This window comes from Ornithorhynchus anatinus, chromosome 5 (genome assembly GCF_004115215.2).
Source record: "Ornithorhynchus anatinus isolate Pmale09 chromosome 5, mOrnAna1.pri.v4, whole genome shotgun sequence".
Taxonomy (NCBI): domain Eukaryota; kingdom Metazoa; phylum Chordata; class Mammalia; order Monotremata; family Ornithorhynchidae; genus Ornithorhynchus; species Ornithorhynchus anatinus.
In genome coordinates this window covers 7940819-7964385 of record NC_041732.1, presented here as the reverse complement: position 1 = coordinate 7964385, position 23567 = coordinate 7940819, and the positions used below count along the sequence as shown (strand labels likewise).

The following is a 23567-nucleotide window of genomic DNA, read 5'->3' as shown; positions in this document are numbered from 1 at the left end:
AGCGCTGAGCATTGTTGTATTCCTTCCCAGTCCTTTCCCCCTCTAGATTGTAAGCTCAATGTGGGTGGGGAATGTGTCTGTTATATTGTTATTCTGGACTCTCCCAAGCGCTTAGAACAGTGCTCTGAAAACAGTAAGCGCTCAATAAATACGACTGACTGACAACACAGTGTTCTCCACACAGTGAGCACCTAATAAATACTATTATTACTGCTGCTATTCTGCGCTTGTGTCTTCCTCTTTCCATATGGGCTTCTTCGCTTCTCTAAGTTTGTTGTCCTCCTCTAGGAAGGACATGGAGGCCAGTTAGAATGCCAGAGAGAGATATTTTACACACCACGGCACGTACGTATTTGCATGCCTCTCATTGGAAGGACTCCTGCAATTTGCTACCTCAATCTCCAGCACCTAATTAAAATCTAACAAATTGTAGGCAGAATCTCCTCATTTAATTACATCTTGAACATTGCTAAAGATACCAGTTCTAAGAATAGCCCTAAAAGAGAAGATGGAAATAGAAGGACAAAATGCTTTGGGGGAGATTGGGAGGGAGAACTTATTTATGGCTGCTTATCTGTGGTGGGAATGTCTGATCAGGCAATTGTAACCCGATCCTTTTCAAAACTCTTAACTGGTCTAGTTCTTCAACTGAAAACAGGGAAGTTTAAAGTTGGTAAAAAGGACTGGTTTCTACCAACTGAAAATAAAACCTTTTTAAAGCAACTTGAAACCAAACTCAGATTGCGAACCAGATAGGGAGTGTATCCAACCTGGTTATCTTTTATCTGCCCCAGCCTTAGTAAGTTGTTGGGACATACAGTAAGCACTTAAATACCACAATTATAATTATTAGACCCTAAAAGGTTTTATGAACGGCAGAATATTCGCTATACTTCAGTACTCATTTTTCTTCCGAAAACTATATTTCTCAAAAAAAAAAATTGACAGTGGCAGTTTGCACATCTCTAATTTTGCCTAAAGACATATGATGCCAAATCCAAAATAGGAAATTATGTACTGCACTTTCATTAGGAAAATGAAGTACTGTGTCAGTTCAGAAGTGACCATAGTTAAATTGACTATAATAGTTAAATCACCCCAAGAGAGAACCAGAAACTCACACTTGCAATTCTGCTCTTAATAAAATACTATGGAGCCAAATATCTAAAGAAATAGAGCCCTTTAGACACTGTTTTGTTTCGTTGTCTGTCTCCCCCTTTAAGACTGTGAGCCTGTTGTTGGGCAGGGATTGTCTCTATCTGTTGCCGAATTGTACAATCCAAGCACTTAGTACAGTGCTCTGCACAGAGTAAGTGCTCAATAAATACAATTGAATGAATGATTGAAAAAAAAGTGATCAGCTTCCTAAAATACACATACTTGGAAGATTTCTGAAAATTCAATTCATCTATCTCTCTGTAATAAATGCTGCTATCAGGCAGAAAAAAAGATCAAAATGTTTTGCCTAATTTAGGAGAAAAATTGTGCCTTAATTTTTTTTGTCATGTATTCCTAAATTATTAATTTTCAAACACTAGCCTCAGCAGAAAATGGGAGTATTTTCCAGGGTGAATTTGGAAATCTATGGCCTACTAAGATCCTACCCACTCTGATGTATTGTACTCTCCCAAGTGCTAAATACAGTGCTCTGCACATGGTAAGCACTTATTATTGTTAGCATCCTATTTGTTAAGTGTTGACTATGTGTCAAGCACTGTTCCAAAGCACCGGGGTAGATACAATCAGGTCGGACATAACTCCTGCCCCATATTGGGCTCACAGTCTAAGTAAGAGGGAGAACAGGAGTTCAATAAATACCCTTGGTTGATCTAATTAGGAAATTTCTTTTAGGTCATGTGCATTTATCATCTCAAATAATATAGTATTAGAAGTTACATAGTTATTGCAGAATATTTCTCCAAGAGTGAATTCTTATCGTTGGATTGCTGTATTATTCATTCTAGAGAATGCACAAGACTTTAAAGTCATAATGGGGTTCTTCTTTTACCACAGTCTACCAAATCAAAAAAAATCAAGGGAGCGGCCCTACACAAATTTATTCCTCCAAAGATTCCCGGAATATTCTGCTCAAAATTCCTTTTCATTTGTCTCCAGCCTTCTCCTCCATGTCTTGACACAAATTGTCTATTCCAAACAAACCTTTATTCCAATTTAACTCCTAGAAATTTTGCTATGGGGGGTGGGGGGTAAGGGATGGGGGATGGGGGAATAGAGTAAAGGTTTGACCATACACAAACTTCCAGTGAGATGATGGAACATCATGGGTATATGATCAAAGCTCCTATAGCCCATTTCTATATTCTGCTGTCAATGAAGCAGTAGCTGGACCTAGTGGATAGAGCACTGGCCTGGGAGTCAGAAGGTCCTGGGTTCTAACCCCGGCTCCACCACTGGTCTGCTGTGTAACCTTGGGCAAGTAACTTCACTTCTCTGTGCCTCAGTTCCCTCATCTGTAAAATGGGCATTAACACTGTGAAGCCACTGTGGGACATGGACTGTGTCCAACCTGATTAGCTTGTACCTATCCCAGCACTCTCCCCACCCAGGACGGCACCTTGAGAGTTTCCAGTACACCACCAGTCTCGGCTACGGGAAGGAGAGTCAAGTAGAGGCCTACCCATTCCACTCCTAGCTTGGCCAGTGGCTAGCGAGTTGAAGGCCATCTGCTACAAGCCCAAACTCACCCGTGCTGGGCAGCAGCGGCACGGGAGAGAATCGAGGGAGGAGACTCGAGTTGTCTGCGCGGAAGAAGGCAGTGGTAAACCGATTCCGTATTTTGGCCAAGAAAACTCTATGGATCCACTACCAGAAAGACTGTGGATGGAGAGTGGGACGTTCTGGCAGAGATGTGTCCATGGAATCGCTATGGGTCGGAGACGACTTGACAGCGTAAGACAAGACCCCAGCGCTTAATTCAGTGCATAGCACATAGTAAGTTTTTAACAAATATCATTAACGATTAAGACTAGACAAATGATCTTGCCGATGTGTGGGGAAGATGGGAAGGGCAGGTGCAGGAGTCGGCAAGGGATGCAGAGATCAGACTTGGAAGAACTTGGTAGGAAAGGCAGAAAGATCAGCGATAGCCCTAGCCTTCGGGGTACTCGGTCACCTTGGTTTCTCCACAGCCTTCCTGTTGCTCCTCCCCATTACCACGATCGGCGATTTTTAGCCCAACTGAAATCCTTGATAACCAATCAACATCCTAGCTACATTAACAGAAACTAATCTCTGAGTAAGGCCCCACTATGATCCATTTAGTCACTCGATCCATGCATCAATGCACAGAGAAGCACTCTGTGCAAAGCACTGTACTAAGCACTTGGGAGGCTGCTAATAATAATAATAATAATTATGGTATTTGTCAAGTGCTTACTATGTGCCAAGCACTATTCTAAGCGCTGGGGGGGATACAAGGTAATCAGGTTGTCCCATGTGGGGCTCACAGTCTTAATCTCTATTTTACAGATGAGGTAACTGAGGCCCAGAGAAGTTAAGTGGCTTGCCCAAGGTCACACAGCAGACAAGTGGTGGAGCCGGGAGTAGAACCTGCGACCTCTGACTCCCAAGCCCATGCTCTTTCCACTAAGCCACGCTGCTTCTCTGCGTGGCTACAATTTCAGAGTAGGCAGGCACGACCCCTGACCTCAGAATTTTGCAATCTAGGAGGGGGTATAGACGTTAAAATACATTACAAATAGGGGAGAGCAGCAGAGAATAGGATATGAAATTTAGGATATTTCTCAAGGTCACATGCACCATCCCAAATAATGCAGAATTAAAAATTTAATCCCTATCCCACAATAATTTACCATCTTTAATTCATTTTAAATTTAAACTATGCACAAGTTGACATTATAAAAAAAATCAAAACTCCTTGTGGATCTGATTTAAATTTTTCATTGCAATTAAAACAGGTTTTCCACCAGATATACCATACACGAAGGCATAAGAAATGCCATTACTAACAGGCCAATCATTTATGCAACTTACGACTGTCTTGGCCAGTGATAGCAAGATGCTTATGGGAAGCAGCATGGCGTAGTGAGTAGAACACGGGCCTGGGAGGCAGAAGGTCATGGGTTCTAATACCCGCTCAGCCACTTGCCTCCTGGGTGGCCTTGGGCCAGTCACTTAACTTCCCTGCGCCTCAGTTACCTCATCCGTAAAATGGGGGTTAAGACTGTGAGCCCCATGTGGGACAGGGACTGCGTCCAGCCTGATTTGCTTGTACCCACCGCAGCGCTTAGTACAGTGCTCTGCACATAGTAAGTGCTCAATGAATACTACAGACTGAAGTTATTCTCCTGAATGTTCTTGACATTATCTAACACTCTTTATTGTTTCTTTTTCCTCTAATAACCCATCATTAACCTCTCAATCATGAGTTTCTCTTGCCATGGCATGTCTTTGTAATTCTACCACCATAAAGTTTTCTTATTTTAAGACGACTAAATGTGTCTTGACTCTACCAGCCAAGTTTTCATAAGGAACTGACCTCTTTCTAACTTGAAAAGCAATGTGGCCTCAAATTCCAACTCCAAGTAACTCAGATTTGCAAGCATGCTGGCAATTCTAAGGTGTAAGGCATACAAAGTGAAACCCTCTGGAGACATTTACAATGTTTCTGGAAAGTTACCAGCCCATCTGAAAAATCTGTCCCAAATTAAACTACATATAAACTTTACTTTTTCACAAAGTGCACTACGCTATAAAACCTGGGTATTAAATGAGGACTAGGGTATATTAGTTCAAGAAATCTTAAGTATTATTCAAGCTTTATTTTCTGGTTTTACTCTCAAACCTACGGGGATTATTTTAAAAACAGACCAGTATTTCCATTGCAGACAATAACTGTGATAATATTAGTAGAAGATTTATTGATAAGTGTTAAGAATTGAAGTGATAAAAACAGCTTGTTTGCTCTCAGCCAAAAAATGGAGGAATTAATCGGATATGACCTTCTCAGGATTTACTACAAAAGGTTATCAGCAGAAAAGTCTGCCTATTGAAAGAGGAGGAAACTTGGAATTCAGCTAAAACCTTCTGATTGTTTGAGGTATCGTTCTGTTTAATAATAAAATTTATCCAGGCATTCATTAACAGTAACGGCACCTATTTTGGACCTCGTATTTACTAACCTGTGATCAGTATTTCTGGCTACTAAAGGCTAAATATTTTCTTAGACGATATTTTTTAATGCAATAGTCTTCCAGCCCTTAGCACAGAGAAACGTATGGACATTAACGCCTGCACTCTGGCACTGCCAAAATCATTTTTTGGGTTCAATTTCTTCATTTGAAAAGCAGAAGTGGTGATGGTAACTTTGAAAAGATGTGTTGAATTACTAATTAAATTTATTTAGATGTTCAGCACTGGCAGGTGCTAAATGATTACAGAGAAAGCAGAATCTGGGAATAGGAATCTGAACTCTTGAGTGCAGGAATATTATATTTCATGTTCCACTTTGGGCTGGTAAGCCCTTAACTGGTCTTCCTCTTGACTGTAAGCTAGTTGAGGGCAGGGAATGTGTCTACCAACTCTTTCATGCCATGCTCTCCCAAGTGCTTAATACAGTGCTCGGTCCACAGTAAATAAATGCCACTGATGATTGATGATGATTGCTGGGGGCAGGGGACGTGCCTGTTTATTGTTGTTTTCTACTCTCTCAATCTTTTAGTACAGTGCTTTGCACAAGGTAAGCGCTCAATAAATACGAATGAATTGAATGATGATGACGATGATGAACAAGTGCCCTAGTCAATAAGCTGCACCACCTGGAAAACACTTCCAGGTGTCTTGTCTCTCCCCAGTTTCCCCTCACAAGAACCAATGGTTCTTGTTTTTGGTTTTTTTTTAATCCATTTTTTTTTAATGGTATTCGTTAAGCCGCCTGGCTTAACTGTACTAAGAACTAGGGTAGAAACAAGATAATCAGGTTGGACACAGTCCCTGTCCCACATGGGGCTCACAGTCTTAATTCCCACTTTACCAAAGAAGTAACTGAGGCATAGAGAAGTTGAGTGACTTGCCCTTGGTCACAAAGCAACCAAGTGGCAGGACAGGATTAGAACCCAGGTCCTTCTGATTCCCTGGCCCATGCTCCACCTACTAGACCACGCTGCTTCTCTGGTTTTGGTTTTTTTTAGTAGAACTGGGAGCGAGACCCCAAAGGTGTAGGAAATGCTATTCCTCCCTCCCAATCCCAGCCAGCAGACTGAAATAGGAGTGAGTGGTTACTGCAGGTATCTGTGACTATCCACCACGCATCCTCTTCAGCCCTCGAGCCATTTCGGCACGGCTACCTTACCCTTTAAAATGACCGTGGCTATTAGTAAATCTATAAAGCTTTTTGAACCATGGCTGATGCTTCACAAACTACGAGCGTTCCTGCATGATAAAAAAAAGAAGCAAAATACTGAAAAACAGCAAAATACAGTATCCTATTGCATTAGAGCAATATATTCACTTTTAATCCATCATAAATGGTAGTAGCTATTCAAACAGGATAAGACAACACTGTAAATTTCATTTTTTAATCAATCTCAAATGATCCTACCTATTTAAACACAATAAAGAAGACAATTTTGAAAAGTGCCCCCTTAAGTCCTATGGGAGGCATTATTAAAAGGGTGGCCATGCCATATTCTGACTGGAAAGTTTGACTGTTGAAATTCTCCAGCTGCTCTATCCATTTTTTTTTAATGGTATTTGTTAAGCCGCCTGGCTTAACTGTACTAAGAACTAGGGTAGAAACAAGATAATCAGGTTGGACACAGTCCCTGTCCCACATGGGGCTCACAGTCTTAATTCCCACTTTACCAAAGAAGTAACTGAGGCATAGAGAAGTTGAGTGACTTGCCCTTGGTCACAAAGCAACCAAGTGGCAGGACAGGATTAGAACCCAGGTCCTTCTGATTCCCTGGCCCAGGCTCCACCGACTAGACCACGCTGCTTCTCTGATTGCTTGAAAACTATCAGGGGGAGCAGTGTGGCCCAAAGAGAAGGGCAAGACTATTTTATTTTATTTTTTTTAACTCCCCTTCCGAGCTAGTGGGCAGGGGAAGTCTGGGGCTCATTTCGGAGATGGAGAAAAAGAGATACCCACTTGCTTAACAATTAAATCACAAGTCAATTAAGTAAACAAGTGTTGTTGCTCAACTGTCAATGGTAGTTTCCACCACAAACTAAGCTCATGACAAACACACTGCATAATTTCTCTAAGGATTGCGAGGGTTTTTTGTTGTTTGGGTTTTTGGGGGTTTTGGTTTTTTTTAGTAGAACTGGGAGCGAGACCCCAAAGGTGTAGGAAATGCTATTCCTCCCTCCCAATCCCAGCCAGCAGACTGAAATAGGAGTGAGTGGTTACTGCAGGTATCTGTGACTATCCACCACGCATCCTCTTCAGCCCTCGAGCCATTTCGGCACGGCTACCTTACCCTTTAAAATGACCGTGGCTATTCATGAGGAGTTCCAGAACGCTCTCAAAGCAAGCACCCAGCCTGCTCTTGCAACTCCAAGTCCTGACTCTTGGCCCCTTCTCTCTCAATAGGACTGCTCGGAAATGTAGAAAAGGCAGAAGTATCAAATAATAATAATAATTTTGGTATTCATTAAGTGCTTACTGTGTTTCAGGTATTATACTAAGCGCGGGGGTGGATACAAGTAATGGGGTTGGACACAGTCCCTGTCCTATGTGGGGCTCACGGGTCTCAATTCCCATTTTACAGATGAGGCAACTGAGGCACAGAAATGTGATGCATCTTGCCAAGGTCACACAGCAGACAAGTGACAGAGCCAGGATAAGAACCCATGACCTTCTGACTCCCAGACCTGTGCTGCTTCTCTAACTCACCAGCGAATTAAGTTCCAGGTCATCTCACAAAATAGTCAACATCCCCTGGTGATCCGAAAGGGTTAATTCAGCCAACAGTCGCTTCCCTTCGCTTCATCATTTTGTATTTGTAAGTGCTGGGCAATAATACTGAGTAGTTTACTCCCAAAGTACAATTCACTCGCTCTGGCTCGGAGCAAGAGCTAACCAAATATCTATTCTTAAGTGTAAAACTTGAATTCTTAAAGACGACGTTTAAATGAATGACACTTCAATTTCCTTTACCCGGATGTTTAACATTTGGCACTTTAATCTCAAAGATAACTTACAAATGAATTCGCATCCCATTTTTTAAGCGGGTGAAAATGGCTCATGAATTTTCAACTCTCCTCTTCCTCCGACAGCCACACACACTTTCTTAGGACCACAGACATTTAAATTGGTTCCTGCTGTACCATCTTAGTACAATTTGTTTTGTGACATCATAGTGAACACGGACGTTGCCATGGAGTTGGGCCAATGGAATTGAATTACACATCTTAGTTCACATACATATTAGCCAGTTGCACGGTCGCAGGCAGCCTTGAAAACAAATATGAAACTTTTGACCGGACAGCCAATTTTGCTACCAATACCTCCCTCTCGGAAGGTACATCGATATTTTCCAATTACCCGACACAGATCGTCGTGGGCCCCAGGCAAGAGATTATCTGCACGGCTGGTTTACCAACGACCACACAGCTCACGTAAAATCCAAGTTCAGATTTTCAGATATGTAATGAAATAAAGCTTTCAAAGCCCCGCATCGCTCCCAAACCGTGGAGTTTGATCATATACGTGTGAAAAGAACAAGAGCATTTTAGTGATTTATCCCACCCTAGGGGACTGACTGCATTTAGCAAGAGTGGACGATTAGTTCAGCCTGAAGCGTTAGGGCTGGGAGGAGGAGGGTCGTGGGCTCCGAACCACCCCCCGGTGGCTCCTCCCTGGCTCGGAACCAACCACAGATCTAGTTAGTAGCCCCCGGCCCAACTCTGTTCCTGGGGGTCTCAAGAAGTCACTAACCTGCACCCACGGATGGACGGGCGCCAGGAACGAACTAGCCGTAGGCAAAAACTAATGGCTCAGCGCCTGGCCCGGCTCTGGTCTGTCAACCAGAGGAAGCCACTCAACTGGATGGGTCAGAAACACCACAGACACCCACCCCCGCTCACTCTGGGAACCCCACGCTCAGGCCTGAGGGGCGGAAAGAGAAGTCGGAAAGTGGTGAGATGTTTAGAGGGATCTTTAAATACTGAAACCCAAAACAAATGCATGCCAACTACTGAATACCGGATCCACAAGCCTATAGCCAAGGTATCACATTTTTCAGGAACACTGGCCAATCTCCTTTAGGAGGGGTTACCACTGTATAAGGCTTGGGCTGAAGAGGAAACAAATCCTACTCTGATAATAATAACAGTAGTAGTAATAATAATAATGGTGTTTGTTAAGCATTTACTATGTGTCAAGCACCGTCCTAAGCACTGGGGTAGATACAAGCTAATCAGGTTGGACACAGTCCCGTCCCATATGGAGCTCACAGGCTTATTCCTACTCTAATTGTTCAACACTATGTCCCCCAAATCACACGAATCACTCGCCGGTACGTCACATATTTGTATTTCATCTAAAGGGGTTCGTTCACTCGGCCAGGGTATAAAATGTTGGCATTAAGAAAAAGAAAAATATCCTGATAAACCACAGTTTGGTTCCCAGAAGTTTTGTGTTTTTTCTAAAAGAACACATAATAAACTAAGTTTTATTTCCTTCGCATAGTGTTACTATAAAGTACAGAGTGAACTTTCCTTGAACTTTTTCTCTTATTAGATTTTTGTCACTTTAGCAGGCTTCTATTGAAAGCCCGGAACATTAGGAGAGCGCTCTAAGTGGTGCAGTACCTGGAAATTAAAATGGAACAAAATTATTCAGCCAAGAAAAAAAAATTTTTCACAAGAATTCAAAGGCTTTCTGCAGTGGTAAGGAATTGTGGTGGTGGCTGGTTTTAGGAGGTTTGAATGCCTATATGTGTGCTGGTAGGCGGAGGGGGAAGAAAGCTTCATTTTCAATTCGATGTTAAAAGAGCAATAGATCTACTTTAGTAAATACTAATCAAATCTACCTAGGTGAGCTGAACTAAGGAACAGGTTTCCAGAGGATCTAGAACGGGACTTAGTGAAATGGATCAAAAATGGATTCTCCTCCACTTTCTATTATCACCTCATAAACTATTCAGGAAAAAACATGAGCCTGGATGTTTATGGATCAGATTTTTTTTTTAAAGAAAAGGTTGAGAAAAATCTCTCACAGAACAGAGGGTGTAAAACTGTTTCCACAGTCTAGTGCTTACCTACCTCTGCAGTAAGACTAAGACTATTGCCATTAAAGGTCACTCAGGGTTTATCCACGGGTATTCAGAAGGAATGACAAGTGCAGCAGTTGTTAAAGACGTAGAGCCTAAAGGAGTGGAAGGGTGGCATCTCTTTATCCGTGAGACTGTAAGCTTGTTGTGGGCAGGGAAGGTGCCTGTTTATTGTTATATTGTCCTCTCCCAAGTGCTTAGTATAGTGTTCCGCTCACAGTAAGCACTCAATAAATGACAGAAAGAAATGCAGCATGGCTCAGTGGAAAGAGCCCGGGCTTGGGAGTCAGAGGTCATGGGTTCAAATTCCGGCTCGGCCACTTGTCAGCTGTGTGACTGTGGGCAAGTCACTTTACTTCTCTGTGCCTCTTACCTCATCTGTAAAATGGGGATTAAAACTGTGAGCCTCGCATGGGACAACCTGATTACCTTGTATCCACCCCAGCACTTAGAACAGTGCTCTGCACATAGTAAGCACTTAACAAATACCAACATTATTATTATTACATATAACACTCCTTTGACACTGTGATCTAATAATGTTGGTATTTGTTAAGCGCTTACTATGTGCAGAGCACTGTTCTAAGCGCTGGGGTAGACACAGGGGAATCTGGTTGTCCCACGTGGGGCTCACAGTCTTAATCCCCATTTTACAGATGAGGTAACTGAGGCACAGAGAAGTTAAGTGACTTGCCCACAGTCACACAGCTGACACGTGGCAGAGCTGGGATTCGAACTCATGACCTCTGACTCCAAAGCCCGTGCTCTTTCCAATGAGCCATGCTGCTTCTAGCATCTAGACTCCAGGGGAATTATTCACTGCCACTGAGAGCTCTCTACCACTTCAGACTGCTCCATTACATATAGATAGCCCAGTAGGTCTCTCAAACCATGACTCTATTTACACACAATGTTTGCACCCTTCACTGTGGCATTAAAACCAGTGAGACCTGATAAATCTGAGATTTTTTTAAACAAACTGGTTAACTTTAAGTTTAATTTGCTCCATGCTAGATCTGTGATTTTATTTATTTGTACTGATGTCTGCCTCATTCCTTCATTCATTCAATAGTATTTCTTGAGCACTTACTCTGTGCAGAGCACTGTACTAAGTGCTTGGAATGTACAATTCAGCAACAGATAGAGACAATCCCCGCCCAGTGACGGTCTCACAGTCTAAACCGGAGAGACAGAGAGCAAAGCAAAACAGAACAAAGCAAAAACAAGACAAGACATGCATAAGTGCTGTGGGGCTGAGAGTGGGGTGAATATCAAGTCTCCCCCACTAGACTGTAAGCTCCTTGTGGGCAGGGATTTTCACTGCTTAGTGATGTGTTGTATTTTTCCAAGTGCTTAGTACAGTGTTCTGCACACAGTAAGCACTTAATAAATTCGATTGAATGAATGAATGAATTTCCACTGGACCCACGGACCCCTTTCCAGAAACTGCTTCACAGTTCCCCTACGGGTATTTGCGGAAGGACAGGGACGGAGAAACCGAGTGGGAGGATAATTCTGTGTGCTGAAAGTTGCAATTAGTGAGGGAAGGGAGTGGGGTAAAGGGTTCAGAAATATCTACATGCCACCCTTTGTTTAGCATTCCGTGTTGGCATCAACACATCTTTACTGCAATTTAGTTCTCATACTCACGAATTACTGAGTCCTAGGAATTATCCTAAAATGACAGCATACCACCTCAAATTCGTGCAGACGCCAGCCTCTCAATTGCAAAAGGCGCCAGGCTTAGGAGGTCTTGCAGGCACAAGGATAAATATCCCAAAATAATGTAAATGAGACCCTTCCAAAAAAAATAAAATAAAGCAGGCAAGTGATTTCGATTGAACTGTAAATAAACAATAACACTAGACTGCAACCTTCTCCCAGTTATTATTATTTAAGTGCTTGGGAGGAGATGCTAGTTCAAACAATAACACCCCTGCACTAACCTATGGGTTGTTAAATCATTGGAGTGACAGGTCCAGATAAAAATCAATAAGCTACACAACACAGCTTATTTAAAAATACTTTGGGCTAAATAATCTTTTTTGTGGCAAGCAGCAAAATACAGTCCCAATCATGTGACTATTTTAAAAGAGACTGATTTTATATTTTTGGAAGTTCCACAATCTTCTGGTAATGTACAATCCAAGGTTCCCTGACACCTAGGAGCTAATATCCTATTGAGAGAAGACTGATGACCATAACACTCCTTTTCTGACAGTTTGGTTTCAATTTTATCTTGTTTTTTATTGGTGCTGAGGGAAAAGAAGTAATATGAGTCACATTTTGGAGGGGATATCATCACTGGTTTTTCCATTTACATGATGAAAATTGCCTACAGCGGGTTTGGAGTTAGGGAAAGGCACACCTTAGTACAAAATGAAATGTAGTTTTTAGGTAGCAAAGGGCAGCAGGGAAAAGGCAGTAGGGGACAGAAAGGGGAAGGGGACAAAAGGGGACAAAGAAACAGTAGGGACTTAGTGGATAGAGCACGGGCCTGGGAGTTCTAATCCCGGCTCTGCCACATGACTGCTGTGTGACTTTGGCCAAGTCACTTCATTTCTGTGGAACTCAGTTGTCTCATTTGTAAAATGGGGATTAAGAGTGTGAGCCCCATGTGGGACAGGAACTGAGTCCAACCAGATTAACTCATATCTACCCCAGCGATTAGAACAGTGCTTGGCACATAGTAAGTGCTTAACTAGTAACCATTATTATTATTATTATTATAGGTAGATTGTTTCCTGTGGTCAAATGAGGGAGTGACCTTTTTTGCGCAACTTTGAACTGTCAATGCTACGCGTCTCGGGGCCCTTGAAAGTTTGTGATGATGGCCAGGGAGAAGGGGCCAACAAGAGAACCAAGGAACAGTGAGGAAGGCAGAAGAAATGATTAGGGTCCTAGAGCTCACTACAGAAAATTAGCCAAGGAATATATATACATATATATATATTTTTTAATAATGGTATTTGTTAAGCACTTAATATGTGCCAAGCATCATTCTAAGCAAGTGGTAATTGAGGCAGAAAACATGGAAAGATAAGAAGGTGGATCTTAACATCCCTTGCTCCCTCTCCAAAGAGAAGGCAGGAGGCAACTGAATGTCAGACAATCTAAGGCCGAATCTTGATATTTCAGGGATCGACGTTCCAGTCTGTGGAGAATCCCAGCCGAAACCTAGTCTTCCTTTACCCCTTCCCTCCTGCTCGTCATGAATGCCAACACATCCACAAGCAGAGGGGAAGGGAAAAAGGAAAAATACAAATGAATCCATTTTTCTACCTAATGACAGCTCTCTTTAACTACTAGCCTCTCACTTTCTACATCCGAGTGCGGCAGAAGGAACCAAAGGCCCCACCGATCGCGGTGGCCGTGCCCAGAGCAGAACGCTGGCTTGATCAACACCAGAGCCACTCCATGTTTAAATTAACATTACATCCTCTGCATCAAGAAGTGGTCTACAAACCAGTCGAATGCATTTATTGAGCACTTACTGTGTGCTGAGCACTGTACTAAGTGCTTGGGAAAATACAATGTAACAATATACCACTGAGGCAGCTAAATGTTAGGCTCCTGGAGATTTGCAGCAACATGACAGAAGCCCTGTTGAAAAAAGACACTCCAATATGATCTCCAAGATACACAGCAAATGGGCATTTCTGTTACCAAGGTAGCCATTAAGACACTGGGCTAATCTTAGCCACTAATAATGGGTGAAAAAGACACAGATAAAAACTCGTGGCAGCAGAACAGGTATTAAATAAACAACACCTTGCAGCACCTCTTGACCCTGTCAAAAAAAGATGCTTTTAGTCACCTGCTTCTTGACAGGAAAATCAAATTTAGTAAGGCCCAAACTGAACTTCTTATCTTCCCACCTAAACCCTGTCCTTCCGCTCGCTTTCCCATCACTGTTGACGGCACCACCATCCTTCCTGTCTCACGAGCCCGTAACCTTGGTGTTATCCTTGACTCTCCTCTCTCGTTCAACCCACGTATTCAGGGCTTCACTAATCCCTGTCAGCTCTACCTTTATGACATCGCCACAATCCGCCCCTTCCTCTCGGTCCAAACTGCTAACGCATTAATGCGAGCACTTACCCTATCCCGCCTTGATGACTGTATCAGCCTCCTTTCTGACCTCCCAGCCTCCTCTCTCTCCCCACTCCAGTCCATACTCCATTCTGTTGCCCGGATCGTTTTCCTTCAGAAACATTCAGACCATGTTTCCCCACCTTCTCAAGAAACTCCAGTAGTTGCCCATTCACCTCCGCATCAAACAAAAACTCCTCACCACTGGCTTTAAAGCACTTAATCACCTTGCCCCCTCCTACTTCACATCGCTACTCCCCTACTCAACGCAGCCCACTCACTTCGTTCTTCTAACGCTAACCTTCTCCACTGTACCTCAATCTCGCCACCGACCTCTCGCCCACATCCTACCTCTGGCCTGAAGCGCCTTTCCTCCTCATATCAGACAATTGTTCTCCCCCACTTCAAAGCCTTACTGAAGGCACATCTCCTCCAAGAAGCCTTCCCTAAGCCCTCCTCTCCTCATCTTCCACTCCCTTCTGCATCACCCTGACTTGCTCCCTTCATTCATCCTCCCTCCCATCCCCACAGCACATATATATATAACTGCAATTTATTTATATATATATATATATATATTAATGTCTGTCTCCCCCTCTAGACTGTGAGCAGGAATATGTCCGTCTGTTGTTAGAGTGTACTCTCCCAAGCACTCAGTACAGTGCTCTGCACACAGTAGGTGCTCAATAAATTCGACAATGAATGAATGCATGAATGAATGAGAGAAGCAGCGTGACCTAGTGGATGGAGCACGGGCCTGGGAGTCAAAAGGACCTGGTTTCTAAACCCGGCTTCTCCACTTGTCTGCTGTGTGATCCCATAAATCAATCACTGGTATTTACTAAGCGCTTACTGTGTGCAGAGCACTGTACCAAAGCGCTTAAGCAAGTCTCAACTTCTCTGGGCCTCAGGTACCTCATCTATAAAATGGGGGGGGGTAAGACTACGAGCCCCATGTGGGATGTGGACTGTGTTCAACATACTAATGTTAATGGCAATAATATTAATGGTAATAATATTAATAATAATTAAGAAACACCGCATTTATATCTGGTGAGATCTACCAGCCTGGAGAGGGTTCACTGGGCTTAAATTCTTCCCTAAGGGCCTCCTCAAATTTAGAGGTTGGAGAATATGCCACAGGACTCAAAAGCTGTCATCATCGCTACTATTTTCCAAAAAAAAAAAACAGTTGGATGCAGCATGGCAAAAGCAAGGGTTTGGGAATCAGAAGACATGGGTTCTAATCCCAGGTTCTACCACTTGTCTGCTGTGGGACCTTGGGCAAGTCACTTCACTTCTCTGGGCCTCAGGTTCTTCATCTGGAAAATAGGGATTAAGACTGTGAGCCCCATGGGGGACAACCTGATTACCTTGTATCTATCCCAGTGCTTAGAACAGTGCTTGGCATATAGCAAGTGCTTAACAAATACCCTAATTAGTATGCAGCAACTGTGGAAATAGCATCTTCACTGCTCCCCTTTACTGGCAAAATGATATTAACATATCATTAAAGAAGTCAGTGTTAAAGAAGATATGTGGCTCTGTCTGTGCACTCCCAACACCCCTAAGAGGGATGATGGCAATAACACGGATATTCTCTTAAATACATCCATTATGGAATATGCAGCTGTGCAAAACATAGATAGCCTATCTACATATAAAGACATGGTACCTGCTCCAGCTACTGGAGAAGCAGCCTGGCATAGTGGATAGAGTATGGGCCTGGGAGTCAAAAGGTCATGGGTTCTAATCCTGGTTCTGCCACTTGTGTGCTGTGTGACCTTGGGCAAGTCACTTTACTTCTCTGTGCCTCAATTAGATCACGTGTAAAATGGGGATTGGGATTTTGAGCCCCTCTGTGGGACAGGGACTAAGTCCATCTTGAACTGTTTGTATCCACCCCAGGGCTTAGTAGAGTGCCTGGCATATAGTAAGCACTTAAATACCACAATTATTATTATTACTGAGAAAGTCTCCACAGCACAGCAGTCCGTAATGAAAAATGTCACTACATCTAAACCCGAAGACATGACTGCTGAGATCTTCAAGATCTTCCTTGACTAAGCCCTCCTTTCTTCGTCTCCCTCTCCCTTCTGTGTCAACCCCCCTTCGTTCATTCCCCCGCTTCCAACTCCACAGTACTTATGTTCACATCTGTGATTTCTTTTATATTAAAGTCTGTCTCCGCCTCTAGACTGTAAGCTCATTGTGGACAGGGAATTTGTCGGTTATACTGTTTTGGCGTACTCTTTTAAGCACCTAGTACACAGTACTCTAAATAAATACTATTGATCGAATGACTTCAGGTTTGGAAGGGACACGTGATCAACTATCTTCCAAAAAAGGTTATTAGATTGCCATATGACTAAGTCGTCTTTGCTGGCACGATTCCGGCTAGAGTTCTTCTGGGCCGGTTACTGAACACTGTCATTGACCACATTCTCTCAGAATCACAGTGGGGCTTCAGACCAGAGTGGACATGATCTCTGCAGCACAGATGGAACATGGGATGGACGAGGAACAGTATCCAGATCTCGACACAGTTTTCAGAGGGCTCTGAAAGCATCTGACCGCGGCAGAAGATCCGGATTCCGGAATTTCCTTAGTAAACTTGACTCCCTGCAGCATTCAATAAATATCACTGATCAATTGGTTCTATAGGGAAAATGATGGACCCTGAAAGCACACACCCAAGACAAGATGCAGATGATTGTGAACCGTTTTACACAGTCACCATAACTCTCTGGGCTGATAAGTCTGGGGGGCAAAAATGTGGTAACATAGCCTGTAAACAGGGAAAACCCTGCGCAGCCACCTACCACCAAAACTCTTCACTGGCCTCACTGAACTAAATATTTCAGAATTCAGGCACCTAGATGATGTCTTGTCCAAAGATGCAAAAATAGACAAGAAAAAAGAACACAAGTAAGCTTCACTAACAGTGATGTCATCTACAAATTCAGAGGGCAGCTATCATGGTTCTGTTTTAAAGCTTAGTGAGGGAAAAATTTGGCAATCCTTACCATTTTTGCCCCCACATTAATCTAGAAATATCAAGGGTAAGAGATTCATCCTCAAAAGAAAATATAATCTGAATGACCGCGTACATTAGCACTTATTTAAATTTCAATGGATTCATCATTCAACCTAATTTCGGTCAATACAGTTTAACACTACCCCAAGAAAGTATATTATTCTTTTAAAGCTTCCTTTCAGCGAATTTATTTGGAAAAAAAAGGCTGAAGCAGATGACCAGTTAATGATAGGTTATTGGAGGCAAATATTTATGGTTAGGAGGCTCACCTCTCACCATAGGATTGGATATCAAAATGGGTAACCATTGCGGTGTTCTTCCAAACGCCCCTCATGCCTCTTCCAGAGAAGATCCTGGACTGGAAAAGCTACTAGGTCTGGATCCTGTGTGGCACTGTTTTTGCTCTTACATTCTTGTTGCAACAGAACCATTTCCCAGCTCAACCATAATCAAATCTCCATAAAGAAGTATTTACTAAGTGCACGGGACTATGTGAGACCCTGTAGCAAACCAGCAGGTGACTCTCCACAAGTTTGCAACCAATACTGACTTGTGAACCCATCTGAAGAAACCACCACGCAAAATGGGGACCAATAGAGAAGAAGGCCTATTAAAATACAAGTAAAACATTCTCACCTGGTAAGAAATCTTGCTATAGGCCCTAAATTATTGCTAAACCTACAAGGCTGGAAAAAGGACTTTAAAACTGGTTTAGAAGTTTGGGCCTAGAATGCTTAAATCTATTTTAGGCAGCAAACCATGAGACTAAAAATGGATTTGCTCACTTAGCCAACCCAAGATGCACTGCACTGAATGGATGCAACTCAACTTTTGTTTTTCAACTCCATTTAAACAAAAAGCTTCTATTAATACTAAATATTAATTTTAGTTTCAGTTACTGTTAAAACCAATAATATTTACATCAAATGTATCGAGGACATTAAAAACAAACTAAAGCAGGCTGTCAATCATATTCGATGATATGAATATTCAGGAAGTAAAACGATCTTCTACCTTTCAATTTATTCTGGAAAAACATGTCACAATAACCACAAACATTGTCCAAGTCAACTATAATATATGTGACACACAATCAATCAAGGGTATTCATTAAACACTTACTGCGTAGAGAGCACCGTACTAAGCGATTGAGAAAGTGGACTACGTTAAGAGTTGGTAGTCACGATACCCGCCCACTTACTCCTGCTTTACCTCAGGTAAAGCAGTTTCAGATTTGGACACTGAGCCTCCTTCTTGAAATGCAAATTGTGAAAACAAGGCCTTAAAAGATGGGCTTAGGATGCAAAGAATTGACTTACCTTCAACTCATCCAGGGTGGCCATATGTTCCAGCCTGAAATCATGTGTCAAATGAACGTAGTGATGATTGCATAATGTCCAAATTTTGCTAGCATCCTAAAGACAAACAAAACACAATCCTCGTCCTCTCAGTTCATGTTGTAATTGGACGAGCTCCATAGACTTACCTTTGTTTTGGGGAAGGTGGGGTTGTTGTTTTTTTGATCTTCTGAATTAACCATGCTGCTGAGAAGTAGCATGGCCTAATGACAAGAGCATGGGTTGGGAGTCAGAGGGCATGGGTTCTAATCCTGACTCTGCCACTTGTCCGCTGTGTGACCTTGGGCAAATCACTTCACCTCTCTGTGTCTCAGTTAACTCATCTATAAAATGGGGATTTAGACTGTGAGCCCAATGTGGGACAACCTGCTTACCTTGCATCCATCCCGGTGCTTAGAACAGTGCTTGGCACATAGTAAGCAACATAATTACTATTATCATTAACCATTATAGGATGTGTGCAGTTAATGAGGGGGTTTGGGGGAGAAAGCAGAATGGTCTTTGTTTAAAAAGGGAGTTGAAGAAATGAACTTTAAGAAGCTTCATCCTAGCTGACCGAGGATCCCGAAACCCAGAAGTACCCAGAAAAGCTCCTGCTGGGACTTGGGGAACCCCAAAGGTTGCCGGCCCAGAGACGAGTCCAGACACCCATTAGCAGCAGGATCCAGGAAATGCTGGAGGTCACGGTCACCAGGAAGCAGATGACCCAATGTTCTCTGGGAAATACTGCAAAAAGGTGGAGTCCCTCCCCTTGGGCCCCAGGCCCCTGGAAAAGGCTCAAGACTGTCAGCACTTGAGTGGAGATATAAGGTCCAGATGTCTGATGCCTGAGCTCCCCAGGATACTGAGTTGACAGAGGGTAGATGGGCTAAATGCTGGTGCCAGCTAGTTGTAGTTTTTCGGGGGGTGGAGGGGAGATGTCCTTCACTATGTGAAGTCTGCAGTCCCTAAAACACAGGCCCGACTTGAGAGGAGAAAAAAAGCCAAAAAAACCTCTAAATGGTCCTCATCTTTGACAACTGTCTGCTGAATTTGAGGGCTGGAGATTGCTCCAGGTTGGTGAGTCCGTCAATTACATTCCCCTTTACTCTGGGATTCGATTCTTTTGTTCCAAGTGACATGGGACAACTTGAGCCTTGACCATCTCAGCTGGGTCACTTGGGGGCTTGTCATTCCATCGCCCTTCTCACCTTTGCAGCGGTACCCAAATCCCCCCTTCTCCATTCTGCCCACCCTCCCCTCGGCGTCACCTGTGAACCACATAAAGCACTTTGATACTCATCCCACCCCCACAGCGCTTATGTCCATATCCTTACACTCTACTACTTCCCCTGCCTATTTATTTTCACGTCTGTCTCCCCTGGCAGACTGTAAATTCCTTGGGGCAGAGATGGCGTCTGTCTACTCTGTTGGATTATGTTTTCCCCGGCGCTCGGTACAGTGCTCCGCAGCCAATGAGCGCTCAATAAATCCCATTGATCGACTGATCAGGCGAAGTACGCAATGCGGTTCAAGCCAGTAGCTACAGTGGACAGGCCATTCAGGGGAGCTGAGGACTCATTTGTTCATTCGTTCATTCAATCCTATTTAATGAGCGCTTACTTTGTGCCAGCGGCTGCCTTCCAGTAGCCCGGCCCACTGTCGTGGCAGGCCGGGGGAGCTGTGTTTTCAAAAATACTTTGAACCCTAGAAAATTCTGCGACTGGATGGAAGATGGGGAGAGGGAGGAAGGGAAATGGATTCACTCTGATACCATGTTTTTTCTGTTTCCCTTCCCACCCAACCCATACTAGATTGCAGTCCTCAAGGGCAACTCCTAGAACTGTGCTGTGATCAAAGTTAACACTCAACAGATACTAGAAACTTACTGAAATAGAGGAGGCAGTAGAATAAGGAAACTTTTGGAATGGGGGAAAGGGAAGTAACACAAAAGTCCATTGGAGTAGGATGAATTTGCCTCCAAACAATCGAGTCCCTGTAGACCCCAGTTTCTACTCTTATTTCCTTCCTAATGCCAAACATTAATGAGTATGACAGAAAAAAAGTTCAAAAAGCCAAGCCCCATTACATAAATGAATGCAAAAGCGATGATCATCCCAGTAAAGCTGGACGACCACTGCCTGCTACTATTATCATCATTATGGTATTTGTTAAGCACTTACTGCATGCCAAGCAATCTGCTAAACTCCGGGGTAGAGACGCATTAAGGAGGTTGGTCAGAGTCCCCTACCTCACAAATACCTTCCAGTCTAAGAACAAGGAGGAACAGGAATTTCATCCCCATTTTACAGATGAGGAACCTGAGGCACAGAGCAGCTAAGCGACTTGTCCAAGGTCACCCAGCAGACAAATGGCAGAGCCAGGATTAGAACCCAGGTCCTGAGACCCAAGGCCTGTGCACTTTGCATTAGGCTACGTCGCTCCACAGTGACTGTACCAACTCCCAACCATAGCTGCCCTCCTTCAAAACCTTATTGAAGGAACATCTCCTCCAGGAGGCCTTCCCTAAGCCCTCCTTTCCTTTTCTCCCACTCGCTTCTGCGTCACTTTGACTTGCTCCCTTTATTCATCGCCCCTCCCAGCCCCAAAGCATTTATGTACGTATCTGCAATTTTTTTTTGATTGATTTATATTTATACTCCCCTTGCCTGAGAGAAGCCTGCTAATGAATACGCAACATTGGTTTCAGGACCAAGCAATCTGATATCCCACAGAATTCAGCTTTGGATTATTTTTAAATATTGCCTTTAATCCTTAACTAAATACTAAATTCCACTCAATGGACATGCTGTTTCATCTGCAAGGGTTGTTTTTTTTTTTTTTACATTAGCTTGTGTCATCTAATAAAGGCTGAGAAAACATGCAGTGTTTTTCTAAAACCAAATAATTTTGAAAAGAAAAAATGTGTATGAAATAAACTGTTCGATATGCTGATAATTTATGATCATGCTTCTTACCCATTTTCATTTAGTTTCCCAATTGTTTCACTGGGAAAATAAAAATACTTTTAAAAAAATCCAGATTTAAAAATTGATTAAATTTATTTTCTTCTTGGCTTTTAGAACCAGCAGTGAAGGAAAAAAAATCAACCCATGAAACAAAACAAAACAAAAAAAAAACCAGCAACAGGGTGAACCATAAAGCAAGTGTTAAAAGGAAAAGCCTTCCATCAAGAACTGCATGTAATTCAAATTCACTCAAATTAGCCCCCAACTAGCTCATATACAAAAATCCTCTTGTATTAAGGTGTGGAAACACTGGAGAGAGCCACGATTAAGATTTCAGCTAGTGATGGCCAGAAGTAAATTGATAAAATTTGCGGTGGAAAGAAGGCGGCCAAGGACTATCCATCCATAAATGGGCTCCCAATGGGGAGGGAGAGATAGCACTGTTTACATCTCCTTAGCTCTGCTGCTCTCTATTCATGACTAAAATTCTTTTTGCACCCCTCACGGAGGACCTTGAATCCTTTTTATAAAAAGGCACCCTAGGATGCCTCGAGCTGGCTGCCACCGCATCTTTTAAAGCAGGCTTTCAATCCGTTTTCAAAAACTCTTTCGATCCACAAAAATCTGAGTTGGTCCAATAAAAATCTGAATTCTCCACTCCCCCCGGGCCCATATTTACTAATGCATCACAGTTCCCCCATCACTCTTACCTCTTCCTCCTATCCTGCGTTATCACTAAACTCAGGCAACACAAACATCTGCCCATAGGAATTACATTCAGAGACTCCCACGCACGGATTCCCCCTGAAAATGTACCCACAGGGGAACGAAAGAAGAGAGGCAGAGTTTATCAATTCCCTTGAGCCTCACTGCCTTATTTCCTCTAGGTCCAAATTTCTTTTAGACCAAGCTCCGTCTGCATTTTCAGTTAAGTTTAAAGGATGACTATTACCCAAAGGCATTTGTGGCCATTTTTATCAAATGTTCTGGGCATCTGTGGGCAGGGAATGTGTCTGTTATTTTGCCGTGTTGTTCTCTCCCTAGCGCTTAGTACAGTGCCCTACCCACAGTAAGTGTTCAATAAATACGACTGATTGATTTCTTTTTCATAACCATATGGAGCAGCTCATCCAGACATTGGAAACAAATACCAGGATTCACGCAAGGAAAACACCACGGCCAAAAGCGCATTTAAAATATCTGTAACCCATCTGAGATAGCAGTTCCCTTGGGCTCTCAAAACTCCTTCCCAATTCCCACTCCAACGGTGACTTTTTCTTAATCCCTGGACCCCAGCAAGCCAGGGTACAATTACCCAAACTCAAAAGCCTCAGCAAGAACTCTGAAGAAGCAAGTTGATGGAGTTCACTAGTAGAAAACCAAGGTTAATCAGCTACGGACTCTCTACTAAGAACTACTGCAGTCAACGGGGATTAGAAAAGACTCTTTGAAGAGAAAGACAATACAATCACCAGAAAAAAAAAAAAGAAAAGAAAGGAAGCGGCTCTTTCGACATAATTGTGAAAAAATTCAATGAGTTTTCAGAAATCGTTTTTAAATACTTTTCCTAACAATGACGACAGAATAAACGTTATCCGCGTATGGTATTTAAAAGCAAGTCGCAGCAGTCCGAGTACAATCCGAAGTATGAGAAGAACATTTGACTTTTTTTCTTTAAAAACTAGGTAACGGACCACTTATTACTATTACCTACAAAATAAAGTCCGATTTAGAATCACTTTATTATTTCACATTCCTAAAGAGTTTCCTTAGAAGTTGCCACAAGTTCTCTATAAATGTCTCCCCACTGAGTTCAACTTGAAAAATAAAAAGGGTCCGAATCATTCCTACCTTTCTCACGGCTCTCCCCGTGCAC

The 23567-nt window shown here is 42.8% G+C and overlaps 1 protein-coding gene across 4 annotated transcripts in view; it reads right to left on the bottom strand.

Annotated features, from left to right (window-relative positions):
- PIAS1 (protein inhibitor of activated STAT 1) overlaps positions 1–23567 on the bottom strand; it is a 170145-nt gene that overhangs the window by 96959 nt on the left and 49619 nt on the right. For 2 of the 4 annotated variants that reach the window (XM_001516057.5, XM_029064895.2), the window contains one exon: positions 18705–18800. The exons of the other annotated variants lie outside the window; for them this stretch is intronic. In XM_001516057.5, the coding sequence (XP_001516107.3) occupies positions 18705–18800 (96 nt within the window). The remainder of the gene's footprint in view (positions 1–18704; positions 18801–23567) is intronic. 4 annotated transcript variants of the gene reach the window in all.